This window comes from Xenia sp. Carnegie-2017, unplaced genomic scaffold (genome assembly GCF_021976095.1).
Source record: "Xenia sp. Carnegie-2017 unplaced genomic scaffold, XeniaSp_v1 HiC_scaffold_20, whole genome shotgun sequence".
Taxonomy (NCBI): Eukaryota; Metazoa; Cnidaria; class Anthozoa; order Malacalcyonacea; family Xeniidae; genus Xenia; species Xenia sp. Carnegie-2017.
Genome location: NW_025813483.1, coordinates 9897211 through 9915365, shown reverse-complemented (window position 1 = coordinate 9915365; position 18155 = coordinate 9897211). Strand labels below are relative to the sequence as shown.

Sequence of the window (18155 nt, the reverse complement as noted above, 5' to 3'; positions counted from 1 at the left end):
AACCGATGCATCACTGGTTTCCAAATATAACCAAAATAGAAGAGGTTACCAACCAAGAACTAGAGAAGAGGTTTGAGGCAGCAAAGTCCAGAGCCTTTGGTAATCACATCGACAAAAAATTTCATGGTACATCTGAAGAAGGCGTTAAGGGAATAACAAAAGATGGTTTTAAGTTTCCAAACCAAAATGCAAAAGGAAAGAAACGCGGTATGTACGGTCAAGGTATATACTTCGCTACAGATTCCTCAAAAAGTGCACAGACGATTTACACTAAGGGTTCACAACAACTCCTACTTTGCGACGTACTTCTTGGAAAAAGTAAGGTGGTTCATAAAGAAGACAATTCGTTGAACAAACAGAAATTGACCGCAGAGAAATGTGATTCAGTGTATGCCCCAAGAGGATCGGCAGTGAAAAATGACGAGTATGTTATCTTCGATCCAGACCAAGCTCTTCCACTTTATATAATACATTTCGCGACAAAAATACCCTATCCTTCAACAATTTTAAGCCAGACGTCCGTAACTGTGAAGAAAATGTTACCAACACGCACCATCGACTTTCAAGATCCTTTCAACGCATACTATAACGCTGCTGAGTCCCATTTTCTAAGAATGTCCAAACAGACAAATCCAGCGTTGACCGAGCAGATCACCTCCATTGACATCGTGATAAACAAAGACCTCGAACAAAAGTTTGAAGCAACACGAAAAACATTTAGAATATTAGGAATTAATGATAAAGAAATCCTTGCTTATCATGGAACGGATCCTGTCAACATTCCCAGCATCATAAAGTCAAATTTGCAGTTGTCCTTTGCAAAGCGACAGAAGTTTGGTAAAGGAAATTACTTCTCGGAGTATCCAAGGATCAGCTTAGGTTATGGAAAGGGTCTTCTTTTGTGCCGTGTACTTCCTGGAAAGGAATTTGTCGACGCTACTAGCCGCGATATACCAGCAGGTTATAATTCCAAGAAAGTGTTGTTAAAGAACCAAACTGGGACAGCAAAAGCAAACGCCAGTGGGGAGATGATAATTATTGAAGACTCGAATCAGATATTACCCTTTTACGTAATTTATCGCTAACATTACTATTAGTTATGTTTTAACAAGTTATGAATAGGGAACAAAATGAACAATTATTAAATTAATTTTCATAAACAGCAGCGTTGTTATCATAAGGATTAATGGTACCAAGAGCAGAGGCGTAACTAGAACGTTAATTGGGGGGGGGGGTGTATATTCATATATTCAGTTGTGCCCTACTGATTTCTTTTGAAATTCAAATTACTTTCAGAAGAAATCAGTAGGGCACAACGGAATATATGAATATGCACACACACCCCCAATTACCGTTCTAATTACGGAACTGACCAACAGTGTATCCGTACACAAGAAAAACCCATCTCAGCTCTTACTAATTACAGCCCTATACATCAAGCGCCTTAACTTTAGCATATTTCAATGAAAAACGCACAAAACAAAATTCTATTCGCCAGTACAGATAAAAAAGAACAAAGCATATTATCCTCTCAATGCATGCATGCATCCGATAGATGAAGAGAAATAGCTTGTGAAGCGTTAGATCATAAATTTATGAGGAACTACTGAGCCATATTTATGCTTCTGGTCATGAAAGGTGGTGACAATATTATTTCAGCGTGGCGTGTCAAAGGTTAAAAATAACACAGTTCGTGCTGTGAAACTTGAAATATAATTCAGGTCAAGGATTTCGATATAATTCTTTTCAAACAAGTGTATTTTCTTATGTAATACAAACATGATATTCCACGAGAATGCTTAATTGAGCATATGCAACTTCAAATCTCAGTCACCTCCATTCCTTAATCTTTCATATATAAGATAAAAGTTTATTGCTTGAATGCTTCAATAACTGTTACGATTATCGAAAAATGCATCTACATGGCAAAAATAAAGAATCTTGGTAATAAATCGAAAAACGAAAATGTAAGTAACCTTGCCAACGATGTCCCCTTTCGACTCCAAACCCCTCCGAATTAGAAAAATCCTAGTTCTTAGAAAATGAAATGTAAATTACTTATTTAATTTCTCACGAACTCAGACATTATTGTTACGCTTTGACTTGCTTGAATATAAGTTGCTCCGTCAGATATCCAAGCAGTCATCTATAAGGTATGTTCTGTAAAGTAAGGAATTTCATAGAAGTTTCTGTTATATATAACAGTTATTATTTTATGGTTCAGTTGTGTAAAATAGAATTGTACATCTTGGGCTATTTTGATGTCGCAATAATATACCGGCTATTTCGTATGGAAGAAAAGTTAAATGCTCAAATAACATCCACATATTTCTTTGTTCTCGTTTGATTCTTCGGTTCTTTGGTAAAAATTGAGTGATATTTTTCAACATATCGTTATCTATAGACATATACATAAAATCTTGTTGTAGGTTTTCCTTCAGTTGCCATTTTAGGCAGACTACAATCAAATATTTTGCATACTTTTAACACAAAGGACACATTCGGCTTGTTTACAAAGGACACAACGTAATTTAAAAGAGAATACTTGCCGTTGTACAGAGTTTGCAGTCAAATAATTTGTATACGTTCTTTGCTTTTTCTGTGCCTATACCTTTGCACTATATACCCCGTAAGCAATTTTTCTATAGAAAATGCATCAAAACATTTAGCAAAGCTTTAGCTTCAACAACAATTCATCATAACATTTCAATAAAAAATCAATTCAATCTTTTCTTCATCCAGGAACTCCATTATAACTTAACTGCCCTGACACAGGTATGAACACGCATAAGAAAAAATTTAAGACGATACAACTCAAAGCTCAAGAAACGACGGAATGGTTAAGAGGTAGACTGTGTCCCATTAGAAAAGAAACAGCATGGTTTATCAAACCATTTTCTGAGCTTCCAGATGGCTATGAAAAAACAAAAGATGTCTTTTTGTATCCAAACTACATTTCGAAAGAAGTTCTACCGGTTGCTGAAGGAGACATTTTGGAATTTATACTTGGAGATCGAGACAAGTCAAGACCAATGGCGATTAAAGTACGCGTGTGTCAATACTCACTAAGATTTCAAAACGACGTGATCAAGTACGTGCGGAGATTGAACATGGACTTGAATAGCACAAAGTGTAAAACAATTTTGACCCAAGTTTTGCCTTGCACATCCATGTGGAAATACCTCGGGTCCCCTGTCTTTGAAGATGGGCCAGGTTAGTAAGTGTTCTATTCGTAGGACCAATAATCATTGAGTTATAGCGAGTTTGAAAGCAAAACTTTTAGAGTTAAACAATTCAAGCATACCAAAACTAAAACCTTTGCGTGTTATTTTCATGATTTTACGATGATTTTCTTTTGTAATTGCTTAATCAGCATTTTCCTCCTTTCACTCAAATCGTCAAATTAGGGTAATAATTTCAGGAGACGCGAGATGAGCTAGTTTAATTGCATGCAAATATTTAAACAGTTTATATTGGTGGTGCTCCATACCACCAATATAAACTGTATAAATATTTGCATGCAATTAAACTAGCCGCTTGTAGAAAGCGAAAATTTAAATTCAAAATTAGAATTTGCCATAAGTTAACATTCATTTATTTATGAACAACCATTTTCATCTCAAACAGTACCCATTTGTTAAACCTACGTTTTCTGAGGTAGTTAAATGTATCGCTGCATAGCTTATTATCATCTTTAACAGGCGATGGATCATCAGCAAACATGTCATATATTGAAGCATTAATAGACCTACTACAGTTGCTTCTTCAGTATGGAAAAGCTTACAAATCTCTACAAGAAGAGCATTACACGTGGTACAGTTTTTCAAGACACCGAAGATGATCATTTGTTGAGCATTCCCAAGACCATCCTATCTTGCAACTACAATAAAACCGACATGTTTTACATGGAAGATGAAGAGAAAATTCTTCCTGCAGAATTATTGCGTAACATTTGTCCTGAAGCAATCCGTAAAGTCCCCACTCTGACTCACTTCTTTCTACCAACAGTGAATGCCCTAAGTGCTAAAAAACAAAGTAGTTCAACACAAAAATTTTCATGCACTTTGTTATCGTTGAATTGTCGAGGAGATAACGGCTTTGTTATGTACGGATGTGTTTGGTTAGAATTACCTTTAATACCAAATGAAGAAGAACTTCATGGTAATTTGATAGAGAAAGACAAAAATCTTACACCAGTGTGACTGAACACTCCTTACGACAATCTTGAGCAGTATATGGACACGTATTTTCGCTTAGTTCGTGCAGAAGCGTTCTCTGCAATGCAACATGGTATTAAAGATCTAAAATCATCCACTCTTGATCTTCGAGATATGAATGTTTACTATAATCTTCATCTGGCTGGTTTTGAACTTCAAAATGGTCGGTTCTCTCTGGCAGTTCATTTTACACCAACTAAAAAGGTGAAAAATGGGAAGCTTCAACCCAACTTATGTATGGCAACCTAGTGTGCATCTCAGTTAACCGGAAGTTTGATGACGTTATCTGGGCAACTGTGACCAATAGGAATACAGATCTGCTAAATCAAAATCAGATCATCGTGATAGAGCTAATAGATGAGAATCGAATAAGTATGAGTGCAATCTTGAATTCATTTCAAACACAAGCAGGTACTTAAAAATCTCGCCTTTTTCTCCTGATGGCAATGCATGTTTACCTTTAGTATTTGTATCAAAGTATGTAACGACCGCTGTAAGAAGAAAGTGATACGAACTTTTTGTTTAATGAATTTCCATAAAAAAACAAAACAAAATAGTTATGAGACTTTGAAAGAACGCAACATTTTAAAAAATTATAGCTTTTGCAATTTTGGTGGAGTCTCCAACATATTATCATTCCTTGAGTCTAGTCTTGAAAAGTCTGAAAGAATTCGACATGGAGAACTTTCCTCTGCAAAAAGAAATTGTCTACACGAAAGCCTCAGCGAAACTCACAAAGTACTTAAGAGAGGCGACATTCGATACATCCATAGTTTTACATGAGAATCCCACTGACGATGACTCGGAAGAAATCTATTCAAGTGACTCTTCAGAGAGTATTGATGACGATAACAGAGATGAACAACAAGCTAATTCGGAGGAAAATCTTGGACATCGCATGCAAGTCAAGAATTTCTTGAAAGTTTTCAAGAACAGTAGAAAAACATCTTTAGAAAAAAGTCAAAGAAGAGCGCTTGTGCATGCTTTGAAGAACAGAATTGGCATTATTCAAGGTGAGATTAAGGTTACTTTAGCAACGCAATAATACACAATATATATACAAAGAAAACCACACGCAAATAACTTTACATGTAAATTTAAGGCATATAGGATTGTAAAGTTTAATTAATCTTACAATCACAATGGACTTAGATGCTGACTTGAAAATTTCACAAGACGACATGCGAATTTTGCAACGAGCATCCGAAAGTTTGAACAAAGTTCACAACACTACAACGAAAAGTAATGTGAACTCGACGGCAATGTGATTGACTAAGAGTACAGCATATCGAATCAGCTACAAATCGTGATTTTTCATTTTCATGCCGAATAGTAAACACGACATTGATACAATTGTCAAGAAATCAACATTGTTATATTTCCTGATTTAATTCACCAATGTTGAATTTGATGTTTACAGATATCTTTTTGCACGAAGAAAGTTTGCAAGACTTTAGCATTAGACAAAAAAATAAAATTATTTATACACATTCAACCTTCACATGATTTTCTTGCATTTAGGTCCACCAGGCTGTGGTAAAACTTTTATTGGTGTGAAAATAGTTCAGTTGCTGCTATCACTGTCTCCAAAATTGGAGAAACCAATTTTACTGTTGACGTACAAGAACCACGCTCTTGACGAGTTTCTCAAACACATGTTGGAGTTTTGTAACATTAATGATATGGTCAGGATTGGAGGTCGATCGAAAGAACCTCGATTAGAATATTTTAAATTAAAACGTCTTTGGAAAGAAATTGTTTACTATAAAGCCACGAACACTGAGATAAGGAACACCTCTGTTGAAATCGACAACATTTAAGTGAAAACAAAGCAAATTGTCAAAGAACTGGAGAGAAGCTCGTTCCTTACGTATAGCAGTCTAGTTGAAGAGATGGAAGAAGAGCAACTAAAATTTTTAATCTTCAACGCTCCGTGGAAATGACAGCGGTGACGAAGATTATGTAAAACAATTAACAGAAATAAGAATGGGAGCAAGAGCCCAGCAAATTGATCGTAGGAAAGACTTAGTTCTTTTTGATATAACAAACACAAAGAATAGGAACGATATATTGCTTAGTGTTTCAGACTATCCCCCTAATATGGTCGTGAATTCCCAAATACGCTCCGTACAAAACATGTGGGCTTTGAACGAGTTTCAGAAACTGCAGTTTCTTTATGCCATAATGAATGAGAAAACAAATAGCTTGTCCCAAGAACTGAATGATTTAATAGACCAGTTGCAAAAACTGAGAAGTCGAAAAGAGGAGTTAGAAATGACCGACAAAGTTTTGTACTTGTCAGAAAAGAAGATCATTGGTGTAACTATCATAGGGGCGTCAATTTATCATGATATACTTTACCAGATTGATCCAAGTGTCGTGATCTTTAAGGAAGCCGCTGAAACACTCGAGCCTAGTTTGCTGGTTGCGCTCACGCCATCCATTCAACATCTCATACCTATCGGGGATCATAAGCAACTTAGGCCACAAGTCGACACATATGAGCTTTGCAAAACGTTTCATTTGATGTTTCCATGATGGAATGATTGATAGAATCTGGTTTCCCATACAAATCACTCAAAAAGCAAAACCGAATGCTTCCGAAGTTTTCGGCATTGCTCAAAGATATTTATCCACATCTTCAAGATAATCTTCCTTTGGTGTCACTGAACGAGCCGCTAAAATGCATTGAGAAATTCATTTTTTTTGGTCTCACAATGATCCTGAGATTAAAGATAGAACTTACAGCAACCCCAAAGAAGCTGAACGAATCATACAACTTATTAAATATTTGTTACGTAACGGCATACAGCCGGAACACATAACGGTGCTTGCAGCATACTTAGGTCAAACCAAACTACTTCGACAACTAATCAAGGCTGAAAAACAATACAACGAAGACAATCGTTATAACTCTATCCAAGTGCAAACGATTTAGTGGAATAACACATAGTAATGCACATCAAAAAAAACCCACCCCAATGCGAATAAATGTGGGAAATACGGTGTACGCTAAAGTAATGCAGACTTCCACTGACTTCTCTTAAAACAAGTGGGTTATTTATATACCTTACATCAAAAACACAAAACTGTAACTGTCTCGAATCACTCATTATGCTTTGACTGACCTGCATGAGCTTGCAATGAAGAAAAAACATCGCTCATTTTCTTATTGTTATCTTCTATTAAATCCAAAGTGATGATTTGATGCTTGTATAACATATCTTCATCTCTATTAGCCACGACTGCCCAAATGACGTCATCGAATTTTTTGTTGAACGATATGCAAATCAAATTTCCAAACATCAAACGAGAGCATGACTTCCAGCTCTTCACCGGTCGATCGGAAGTAAATTGGACAACTAGAGAGAAGCGGCCATTTTGGATCTGAAAACCTGCCAATCGAACGTGGTGATACACGTTCATGTCTCGCTTGTCTAGTTTTGATTCTTTAAACTGCTTGATACCAATTTGTATGGCAGAAAATGTTTCAGCACGAAGAAGTCTAAAGTAGGTATCCATATACGTCTCTGAACTGCTGTAAGTGTTCCTCACCTTAGACAGATGCCTGTCCTCTTGAACCAAGCTGCCGGCTAATTCATTATCAGTCGGAATGAATGGTAGATCTTGCCAAACATCTGAAAAAAAAGATTCGCAAAGCTTTTTAACAAGGTTTGCGGTAAAGAGAGCAGATAAATAAATTTTAATAACGCACCATTCACCATACTAATCAGGACACACCTGTTTGCTTCTACAATTTATATCTGCAGCCCAGTTGTTAAAATACAATAACAGACGGACAACCAATGTAGTCAGTTTGTTCCTTGCTGAGTTTTGATAAATTTACTATAAAAAATTAGTTTCTTTACGCTACAGCATTTAACTAGGTATCCTACGTAAACTTCAAAGACACTTCATGTTAGTAAGTTAAAACTAACCCAGAGTGGTGTTTTAAAAAGACACACAGGACAGGACGTGTTCTTTTATTGCTAAGTTATCATCAAAGATAAAGTCATTTCAAGTCCCCAAAAGTTCACTGCTGACCGTAATACATTAAATTTTAATACAAATATTTTATTTATTATTGACCCAAAACAAATGGTCTCGGTCTTGCACTGATCTGCTCTTCCCAAAGGTCTCCTCGGTTTGCATAAGGTTATTAAGGGCTTAATACTGAAGAGTGAAGATGGCATCATGTTTGGGTAAATTACTAGTAATTTAAATTCAAACCATATGGCATTTATATGCCACGAATCATGAAAAAGTGCGACTGGTCAACGTAAAACTAAAATTGACCGATTCACTATCGATAAAGATTAACTTTTAAAAAGATATTTCATTTTCGTTAATAAGCAACCGTTTTAGCAGCATCTTGAATTTTGTCCCAGTTGACACATGCAGGTGTCAAGCAAGTCGGTAGTGTACGTCTTCTATCAATATGTGAAGTCACTTAAATCTTGTGACAAAGATAGTACAAGCAATTTTCTCGCAAAGAAATTGAAAATGTCCAGCAGTTCTTTTATTTTTTTAGGCGATATTAAAATTGCTGTTCGTTGATCACAACAAATTTCTATAGAGACAACTGTGTTCATACTTTGTCGACATTGTTCTTTAGATATACTGAAAAGTTTACGGGCATAAATGCCGATGTTACCTTCATTGCTGACCATTGAACTATCTCCTGACAAAGCCAAAGATAGGAACTCAAACAAGAAACTGGATGCATCAGACTTTTCTTCGCTGATGACACGAACCACGGGCAAAAGACAACGAGAGACCGCTGGCACTTGACGAACCACATCAATACAAAAGTTTTTGATCAGCTCATCTGAAATTGAGTAGTGTGTGTCGCGAACGTAGAGTAAATCGGATGTAGCAAAACTTGTATAGTTACTTTGCTTTATAATGGATACCAAGGACGGGCCATCTCTGGAGGAGCTGAAAAATACTCCTTGAACTACAGTTTTCATCACTAGTTCCAAATGGTTTTTGAATTGTTTACCAACACGTAAAATCAATTGCAACAAATGAAGAAATTCCTGGGTGTAGTGCAACTGCATGATGTGATCGTCTGAAATGAAAATATGAATTTTTTTACTCGAGAAATTACATTAGCAGAAAAAATATCGCAATGCACGTTGGCTATCTTTTTGTTCACAGTCAATTAGATAGATCGCAAAAATCAAATAAATTTATGGGAAGGCTTGATATCATTTACCCTGGGAACTACATTGAAGACAAGTAGATTAGCAAATTATTAAACATCATCTCATTATCAATGCTGCAGTCATAGCGGGGTTTCCCACGTTAATGCAAGTTTGCGAGTAATTCAAACAATCCCCATGAAAGTATATGAAGTCTTTCGGGTAAAAGGTGACTGCCAAAAGATATAAATTTTCAACCTATAATAAGACAATCAGTAAAATATAAACATACCAGATGCAAAAGAAGGCGATCCCAAAAACTTCCACATCGCTGTGTTCGACAGTGTTTCAAGTAGTGCATTCTTACAATCCGTTGACTTCAAAACTTCCGTATATTGGTCAAAATAATCCAGGAGTTCCTCGTAGGTTCGTGGCCCATAAACCGTAGCCCTAAATTTCTGGGCCTCTGGTTTTTCTTTGTTGACGATTCCAAGGACAAATTCACCTTTATCTCCACGTTTGAGGGGTAAGGCATATTTTGACGTCTTACTGGAATGCAAATATACATCCTTGCTCTTATTGTAAGTCTCGGGTAACGGTTTGCTCGGCCTTATAAAGATCGATTTCTCTTTGCAGATTCCACATAATGTTCCAGCAATCCATTCAGGATTTTGCTTCGCGTCAGTTTTTCGATTTTTTTTCACATGCGCCATCTGTTTAAAAGAGAAATCAAGTTGGGTTATAACCACTGATATGTACATTACACTGGATAACGCACCATGTATAAAATATAGTAAGATAATTGAAGCCGGAAGTTGGCTCATCGATCCCTCTTTACTATACTTTTGTATTACAAAATCACAGTTTTTGCTTTTTTATTCGTTCTACAAACTTTTGATTCGAGCAAAATTTTTGTGAAAGGGACAGAACAATCGGCAAGGATATTTAATCCTAAAAAGATATCTTCTTGGCTTTATAATGGCAGAAAATTGAGATGGTACAAGGTCGACCTGGATTGTTTTGAAACAAACTGGAGATTATATGATGCTGCTGCTTCTTACAAGAATCCTACTACTGCTACCTAAATTTATCTGCAATGACGTTTATAGAAGATTGCTACAAATTTACTTATTTAATAACACTTTGTTATTCACATCGCTAATATCATAATAATTACAAATTACGTCTTTATTATATCAGTGAAGAAACAAAACAAATCGACATATAAAAATAATCAGAAAGACATTTTGATGAACAATAGTAAGTTGAAAACGGTATCATCAAACTCTACGAGATGTACATCATCAAAATATGCGAATTAAAGTACCTCTGTTGTCATTAAGCAAAGCAAAGTTTTCAACCAGTTCCTATGTGAACAACTTCAATGTCGATGAATATGTTGAAGATATGAATACCTTTGTTCTTACTTTGTTGTAAAATTGTAATTTAAGTATTCATCTTCTAAAAATGCCTCGCACGGCTGAAATTGTCCTCGTCACCTTCAACTTTCAAATTTCAATACAACTTAAAATCTTATTTTTTTGTCGTTACAAAGCCAAAAAAACAGAACTTCGGGGTTAAAACTCTCTACCGGTTTCCTCTGAACGTCATAAAAATTTTACCTTAATCAGAAGTTGGTAAAGGGAATAAAAACGTGAAAACTGTGATTTTGTAATACAAAGTATAGTAAAGTAGGAACGATACCACCCATGAAGCCAGTAGCAAATGATCGATCTTCTGGCTTCAATTTTTGCAAGAAATTCGTTATCCAGTCTAATATACATATCAGTGGTTGTAAGAAATAAATACGGTACTGGTGCCCAGGTATAACTAAAGTCTCTTGTTAGTATGTTCATTTAATCATGTTCAATACACGACACTTGACGTTAGCTTAACTTTATTAATAAATTAGACTAATGTATACATTAATAGCGCAGCATATCAAAGCAAAGTTCATTGGTTGAAATATTTATGACAAGTTCTACCGAATTGTCCCATTAAATGAAGTATTCTTTCATTAAAATTTTCAATATGTTTTAGTTTATTGTAATTTCATAAACGAACTCGGCAGAGCATAAAGAAGACAATAATATTGCATAAATAAATGACCACAGAACATAAAAAACGAAATTACATATCCAAACGTAAAGAGAACATTAATACCTATTTCACACAGCAACTGCACGTACAATAATACAAATTTCTGCACGACAATGGAACACAAATCATCTACTGAATTTAGTTTCGATTTTAACAAGTCATAAACAAAGCAAGTGACGTGTGAATCATGCTGGGCTAATTGTCATGCATAAATAAAATAGAAACGCAATGTGTACATGCGGGCAGCTTGTCAAATAAATGGCATATGGCCACAAAATGAAGTAGATAAATAAGCATAGTTCAAGCAATACTATATATTTCTGATTATTTCATATTATTTACGTCAAAGCCTTTTGTGATTGGTCCTCATTGTTCAGTCAAATGCTATCCCTGTTAACTTCCCCCCCTGTCCTACAATATTCCTGAGATCCAAGAAAATAAAATGAAAACTATATCCTACCAGTTCTCCTATATCTTGCTATTTGCAAATAGCCGGTTTCAACATGCAGCAATCTCCATCAGGTTTACCTATAGCCATGTTTGGCATGTAAACTAGCAGGCTCTTCAGACGTTTCTGCCACTAATTGAAAAAGATTCATAAAAATGCTAGTACTTCTTAGCTCGGCGTCAAGCAGCAGTAACTACTTAATAACTAGCAAAATTTTACCAAAGTATTAGAGTTTGAGTCATCTATTGAGTGATTGTCATGAAGTCATCACAGAGAGACAATGTTTTGAAAATTAGCTTGCACTGATATCTATCTAAATTATATATAAATACAAAAATACGGTCATTATAGAGACGTAAACTATCCTGAACATCCATCAACAGAAATAAATGTACGAAAAGTCTTCCTATTCACTTGCTGGTCTGTTCAGTTGAAGTCAAGCTGCGTGTCTCAATCAGTATAAGAAATAAAAGGTAGATCTACCTTGACTGTGCAGCCTGGTTCTGTATGTTGAATGAGATTAACGGCTGTAGTTAGTTACTTCGGCGTTTCTGTTGGTCAGAAAATGGATGACTGGCTGTGTCATGATGGTAATCACATGCCTGAGATGCATGAATCATAGTGAAAATTCTTTGAAATAGCGCTACCGTTTCTTTTCCTTTCCTGTACAAATATTTTTATGTAAGTGATCAGTTATATGATGAATGCCAACGATATGTTCCACAATTTCGTGATGTTCTCCATATTTGACGGCGTGCGTGAAAAAACCTCATATGAGTAGCCACGCCTGGTTCCTTCCGTTATCACTGCAATATTCCACAAATACTGTGGAAATCCCAAACATCTTGCTTTTCTCTTTCCAAAGTCGCAAAGTTCAGAAAGTTTCCCTAAGTTTTTTTAAATGTGCTCCATTACGTCGCGACAGTGGTCAAATATCAAAATAGCTGTTTAAACATGCAAAAAGTTGACTGTCAACGATGAACAACAAAGAACGGTAAAATTTGATCTGAATTTTCAATGATGATTATTTTACCACACGCACGTGTCGCTGGGTTCAATTTGCCAAGTAAAACTTTCTTTGAATTAAAACCAGACGGTACATTAGCAGAGCTAGAATCAACGAATTCCTTTCCTGGAAGTATTCGACACAATAATAAACCATCGCCATAACCAATACTGACTTCAGGGAACTCAGAGAAATAATTTCCTTCACCATACAACTGTCTTCGTGCAAAACTCAACTGAAGATTATTCTGGAGAATGCTGGGGATGTTGTTCTTATCTGTTCCATGATATGCAAGAATTTCGTTATCTGGAATACCTACATCACGAAATTTCTTCTTTGTTGCTTCAAACCTTTGTTCAAGATCCTTATTGACGACAATATCAATGGCAGTGATATTTACATTCTGTAAACTGCTGTTGGCAGACATTCGTCGAAAGTGAGATTCGGCAAAATGGTAGTACATCTCAAATGGATCTTGGAAATTCACCTCTCTGCTTGGCTTCATATTTTTTATGCTAAACGATTCTGTGGTATGAATTGAAGGAGATGGAGGTAAGACATCTTTGCTGTCAGAAAAGTAAATGATATATTGTGGAAGGGCTTGATTTGGATCAAAAATCACAAATTCATCATTCACCACAGCTGTTCCACGTGGTGCGTACACAGAGTCACATTTTTGGGATCTCAGTTTCTTTTTGTCTGAAGTATAATCCGTTTCCTTCACTATTAATGACTTTCCAAGAATTACTCGACACAGAAGCAATGCCTGAGAACCTTTAGTGTAAATTTCTTGTGCACTTTTTGAAGAATCTGTGGCAAAATAGATTCCTTGACCAAACATTCCACGTTTACTCAATGGCTCTGGTCTGGCTGGGGGCATTTTGAATCCTTCCCGAATTATATTTCGCAAAGCCGTATATGACGTACCATGAAATTTCGTGTCAATATATTCCCTAAATGCCTTGGATTTAGCTATTTCGAACTTTTTCTCTAGGTCAAGATTTGTGACTTTCTCGATTTTCGTGATTCTTGGAAACCATTTGTGACAAGGTTGAATAAATTTCATGACTTGATCTTTCACTTTCTGATACTCTGCAGCTGTATCACCGGATTTGAGCAACTCAATGCGTGAAAACCGAGATATTTTGGTATTTGAAATTTGCTTTTGTAGCTCTCTGACTCGCGCTTTAGCGTTTTCGTGGAATTTTTCCAAGTTCCTAAGATATATGCGGTAGCACTGCTTACATTCTCCTTTCTCGAAATCCTCCCCGCAAGCATTTTTACAAGGATGACGACATTTACGTAACCTGCCACATGGTTTAACTGGACAGATTACTTCTTGGTCATTTTGATAGCATTCTTTCTGGATTTCGTGGTTATATTTGCATGTAAACGGTACCTTGTAGCGACATTTCCAAGTTATTGGTTCGGAACATTTCTTCTTTTTTGGAGATGGATGACCACAGTCAGGAAAGACGTAATCAATCAAATCTGTGCAAACGTCGTGGCCATGAGGCACGCCACATGTTTTTTTACATTGATGAACTCCACACGAGTTTTTTTGTCTGCAAGGAAGTGGGCATTCGACGCGCTCATCTTCTTCATAGCACAATTTCGTAAATTTGTGGCCACACGCGCCAGTTATGGGCAATTCATACTTACACTTCCATGTGATGGGTGTGGAACACGGCTTTTTCTTCGGTGAAGGATGTCCGTAGTTAGGAAAATGATAATCGACCATAGATTGACAAATTTTATGCACATGAGGAATGCCACAATACTTCTCGCATTGGTGCATTCCACACTTGTTGAGTTCCTTGCATCGTTCTAAACACCGAATTGAGGAGTTTTCCTGATAACATTTTTTCTCGTACAGATGTCCACATTTAAGCTCTACGAAAACTTTTTCATCACATAATAAATGAGTGATGTCGTCTGTGCAATTTCGGATAACAGGATGGCCACAGTTGGTAAACACGTCGTTAATCTTTTCATCACAAAGATGATGACGGTCGTCATGTCTTGGAAAACATGGCAACTTACAAGAATGTTGCTCGCAAGAAACAAATGTTTCTCCACATATCTCGTCGCACAAAATTTGAGGATAATCTATAGCCCTCATAACGTCCTCAGCATTCACAGCTAAATACTTGGAAGTGCTGTGCTTAGTACACCGCAGAGGTATGGCATCTCCTAAACAGTTTTGGTCTTCTAACGATTTTATAAGAAAAGACCAACATGAATTCTTAGCGCCACGTAATGTATCTGCATTTCCTACAAAGTACATGCCACATTTTGCTCTCGATTGAGCAACGCAACGACGATTCATCTTTTCTAGAAATCCAATTCTGTTTTCATCGTTTGAACGAACCAGAGAGATTATAACATACTTGTTTTCGTCACCCTGATACATGTCAATCGTCTGCACTTGAATAAAGTTATAACGATCGTTTCTTCTTATGTCTTCGTTAGACAAATTTTTATCAACTGTTCCCCTTTTAGCTTTTGTTATGTTCTCAATTTCACATAATTCCATTGCGTCTTTTATCAGTTTTCGAAGAAGCTTCATCTGTCCTTTGTACGCTGCCAAAACTGTAATCTCAGACGGCAAAACTCCATTCCACATAAGATACAGAGCAAGTGCAACAATGCGTTTTGCTTCATTTTCATTGCTGATGGTGCGCTCCTTGCTTTCAGGATCATTATGAGACCAAAAGAACATTGACTTCTCAATACATTTTAATGGCTCGTTCTTTGACACCAAGGGAAGGTTATCTTTAAGATATGGATAAATATCTTTGAGCAATGCTGAAAACTCAGGAAGCATTCGGTTTTGCTGGGCAAGTGATTTGTAGGGGAAACCAGATTCTATCAATCTTTCCATCATGGAGATATCAAACTGAAACGTTTTGCACAGCTTATATGTATCGACTTGTGGCCTGAGTTGCTTATGATCCCCGATAAGTATGAGATTTTGAATGGATGAAGTGAGCGCAGCCAGTAAGCTTGGCTCAAGTATTTCAGCGGCTTCCTCTACGATCACGACACATGGACCAATTTGATGAAGTAGATCGTGATAAATGGAAGCTCCGGTAATAGTTACACCAATAATTTTCTTTTTTGAAAGCATTTCTACTTTCTTGTCCATTTTTAACTCTCTCTTTTTTCTCTCTAATTCTTTCATTTTCTCCACTAGATCGCCAAGCTCTTTCAATAACTTACTCGAATTCTCCTCAAGTAGACAATACAAAAATTGTAAGCGTTGCACTTCGTCTAAACTCCAAAGATTCTCAACAGATCGTATTTGTGGATTCACAACCATATCACGTGGATAATCTGATATCTTTACGAAGACACTTTCCGATACGTCTGCATTATCTTGATTGTCTTGAAAAAGAATACAATTACGTGATGACTCAAAATAGCCTGCCTGTGATGCCATTCTCTTTTCAAGCAACTGATTTACGTATTCCTCATCTTCTTCTCCATCTTCATCAAGGGCGTCATTCTCCGACTTCTTTACATGTCCCTTCATCACATTCTCTAATGGAAGGACAAAACCTGTTTGCAATTTCTTCAAACGCAAAAGATCCTCCCGCTTAGGAAGCCACATGTGAAAAGCCTTGTAAAAACTTTTTACGCAAAATCTCTCACGACGATCTTCGATTTCAGAATATTCTTTTTCCACCAGAAAACACATTACAGTCCTACTCAAAAAATCTTCCAAACTTTTACCGCTGGCCAACGACGCCAATTCATTTGGTCGATTGTTCGAAGGAGCATTCCTAATCAGTGAGCGTAACTGTTGTTCCGACAAAGCACGGCGTATGTTGCTTTTCGTCAAACTGCAGCTTTTTAGCATATTCTTGCAAAGGTTTTTAATATCACTCATGAGTGTTTCAATTTCCACTTTAATATTGATAATCTCATCCCACGACGCCCTTCCAAGTGGACATATTGATCGCTTTTCATATTACAAGAATTCAAACATTCCTCCTTGGATCTACCTCCTATCCTCACCATATCATTTATGTCACAAAAATCCAACATGTGTTTGAGAAACTCGTCAAGAGCGTGGTTCTTGTACGTCAACAATAAAATTGGTTTCTCTAATTTTGGAGACAGCGATAGCAGCAACTGAACGATTTTCACACCGATAAATGTTTTACCACAGCCAGGTGGACCTAATAAATATAAAAATATGTCAAATTTGTTCTTTTGATCGATAATTTTAGTCATAGTTCAACAACAGGAAAGATCAGCTTGCTTAACTTTTGATACTTCTCATTTCAAAACATTAGTTTTGTATGCAAATATTCTCTTTGTTCCTTAATTTAAGGATTTCACATATGTTTACTTTTACTTATTTTTTTTCTCATTCTACCTGCTTTGACTTCAGATAAAGTAATCTTATAACTAATCCAACCTGATTATGACATGAAAAAGGATCTATACAATATGATTAGAATAAAATTCATAAACAGGAACATAAAGTACAACATTATTCATTATTTTATTGACCAATGAGACGAAGATGTTCATTAATACGTTACAAACCTTGAATGATGGCCAACTTATTTCCAAGAGCATGTTTGAGGGCTTCAGCTTGGCTCTCTTCAAGTAAACAAGGAGAATTATTCGTTTCCAAGAATTCTTTTACTTTCACCAAAAAGGAGTTTGCAACAGGAATTTCTTTAGATTGTGTTTTCGAAGAGGAAGAAATCGACGTCGATTGTTCTGTATGGTCTTCCATATGATCTTCCATCTTGACTTCCACATTAAATTCTTTCGGACTGACTAAAATGGCTTTTGACGAAGCGTACGTAGGGGACTGGTTACCAAACGAGGAGAAACTTACCATAGGACTTTCAACAGATCGTATTGAAGAGCAATTTGTTGTATTTACTGACAGTCTCCTCGGATGTTTGGTTTGATCTTTCATGTTCTCTTTCACCTTAAAATATTTCTGAGGCGACTGGACATCAAACGAGGAGGAACATAGCATATGAATTTCGTTTGATCCTGTTTCCGATGAAGAGGAATTCGATGCAATAACAGACGGAAGTTTGGTTTGATCTCCAATATTTTCTTCTACCTTGAGTTCCTTCGGACACACCAAGATGGAGCTTGACGGGGTGCACGTAGGAGACTGGTGAACAACCGAGGGAGAGTTTACCATCTCGACTTCTTGGGATTGAACCTCGGTCAAAAAAAGAATGGAGATATCCATGGTCGCTGTA

The 18155-nt window shown here is 36.5% G+C and overlaps 2 protein-coding genes across 3 annotated transcripts; both read right to left on the bottom strand.

Moving 5' to 3' along the window:
• Positions 1-5570: 5570 nt before the first annotated feature.
• On the bottom strand, positions 5571-11621 carry LOC124442968. Of its 2 annotated transcripts, XM_046993488.1 has the most exons (5): positions 11525-11621; positions 9654-10074; positions 8872-9288; positions 7346-7855; positions 5571-6895 (listed from the first exon to the last, which is right to left on the bottom strand). In XM_046993488.1, the coding sequence occupies exons 2-5, from the start codon at positions 10072-10074 to the stop codon at positions 6837-6839; spliced, it is 1407 nt and encodes a 468-aa protein (XP_046849444.1). In that variant the 5' UTR covers positions 11525-11621; the 3' UTR covers positions 5571-6836. The 2 variants fall into 2 exon arrangements, with proteins under 2 accessions (XP_046849444.1, XP_046849443.1); XM_046993487.1 differs by lacking the exon at positions 11525-11621 and having other exon boundaries at positions 9654-10140.
• Positions 11622-11757: 136 nt separating this feature from the next.
• LOC124442778 (NFX1-type zinc finger-containing protein 1-like) lies at positions 11758-16858 on the bottom strand. Its single transcript, XM_046993272.1, has one exon. The coding sequence runs from the start codon at positions 16805-16807 to the stop codon at positions 12881-12883; it is 3927 nt and encodes a 1308-aa protein (XP_046849228.1). The 5' UTR covers positions 16808-16858; the 3' UTR covers positions 11758-12880.
• Between the last annotated feature and the right edge of the window lie 1297 nt (positions 16859-18155).

What these genes read in the sequence shown, in the direction of transcription:
- LOC124442968 (XM_046993487.1), bottom strand. Translation starts at nt 10,122, where the DNA reads ATGTACATATCAGTGGTTATAACCCAACTTGATTTCTCTTTTAAACAG. An exon ending in ATCGCCTTCTTTTGCATCTG is followed by an intron (nt 9,289 to 9,653) that starts GTATGTTTATAT and finishes TTTTCATTTCAG; the next exon opens with ACGATCACATCATGCAGTTG. An exon ending in TTCAATGGTCAGCAATGAAG is followed by an intron (nt 7,856 to 8,871) that starts GTAACATCGGCA and finishes CTTTTTTTTCAG; the next exon opens with ATGTTTGGCAAGATCTACCA.
- LOC124442778 (XM_046993272.1), bottom strand. Translation starts at nt 16,807, where the DNA reads ATGAGTGATATTAAAAACCTTTGCAAGAATATGCTAAAAAGCTGCAGT.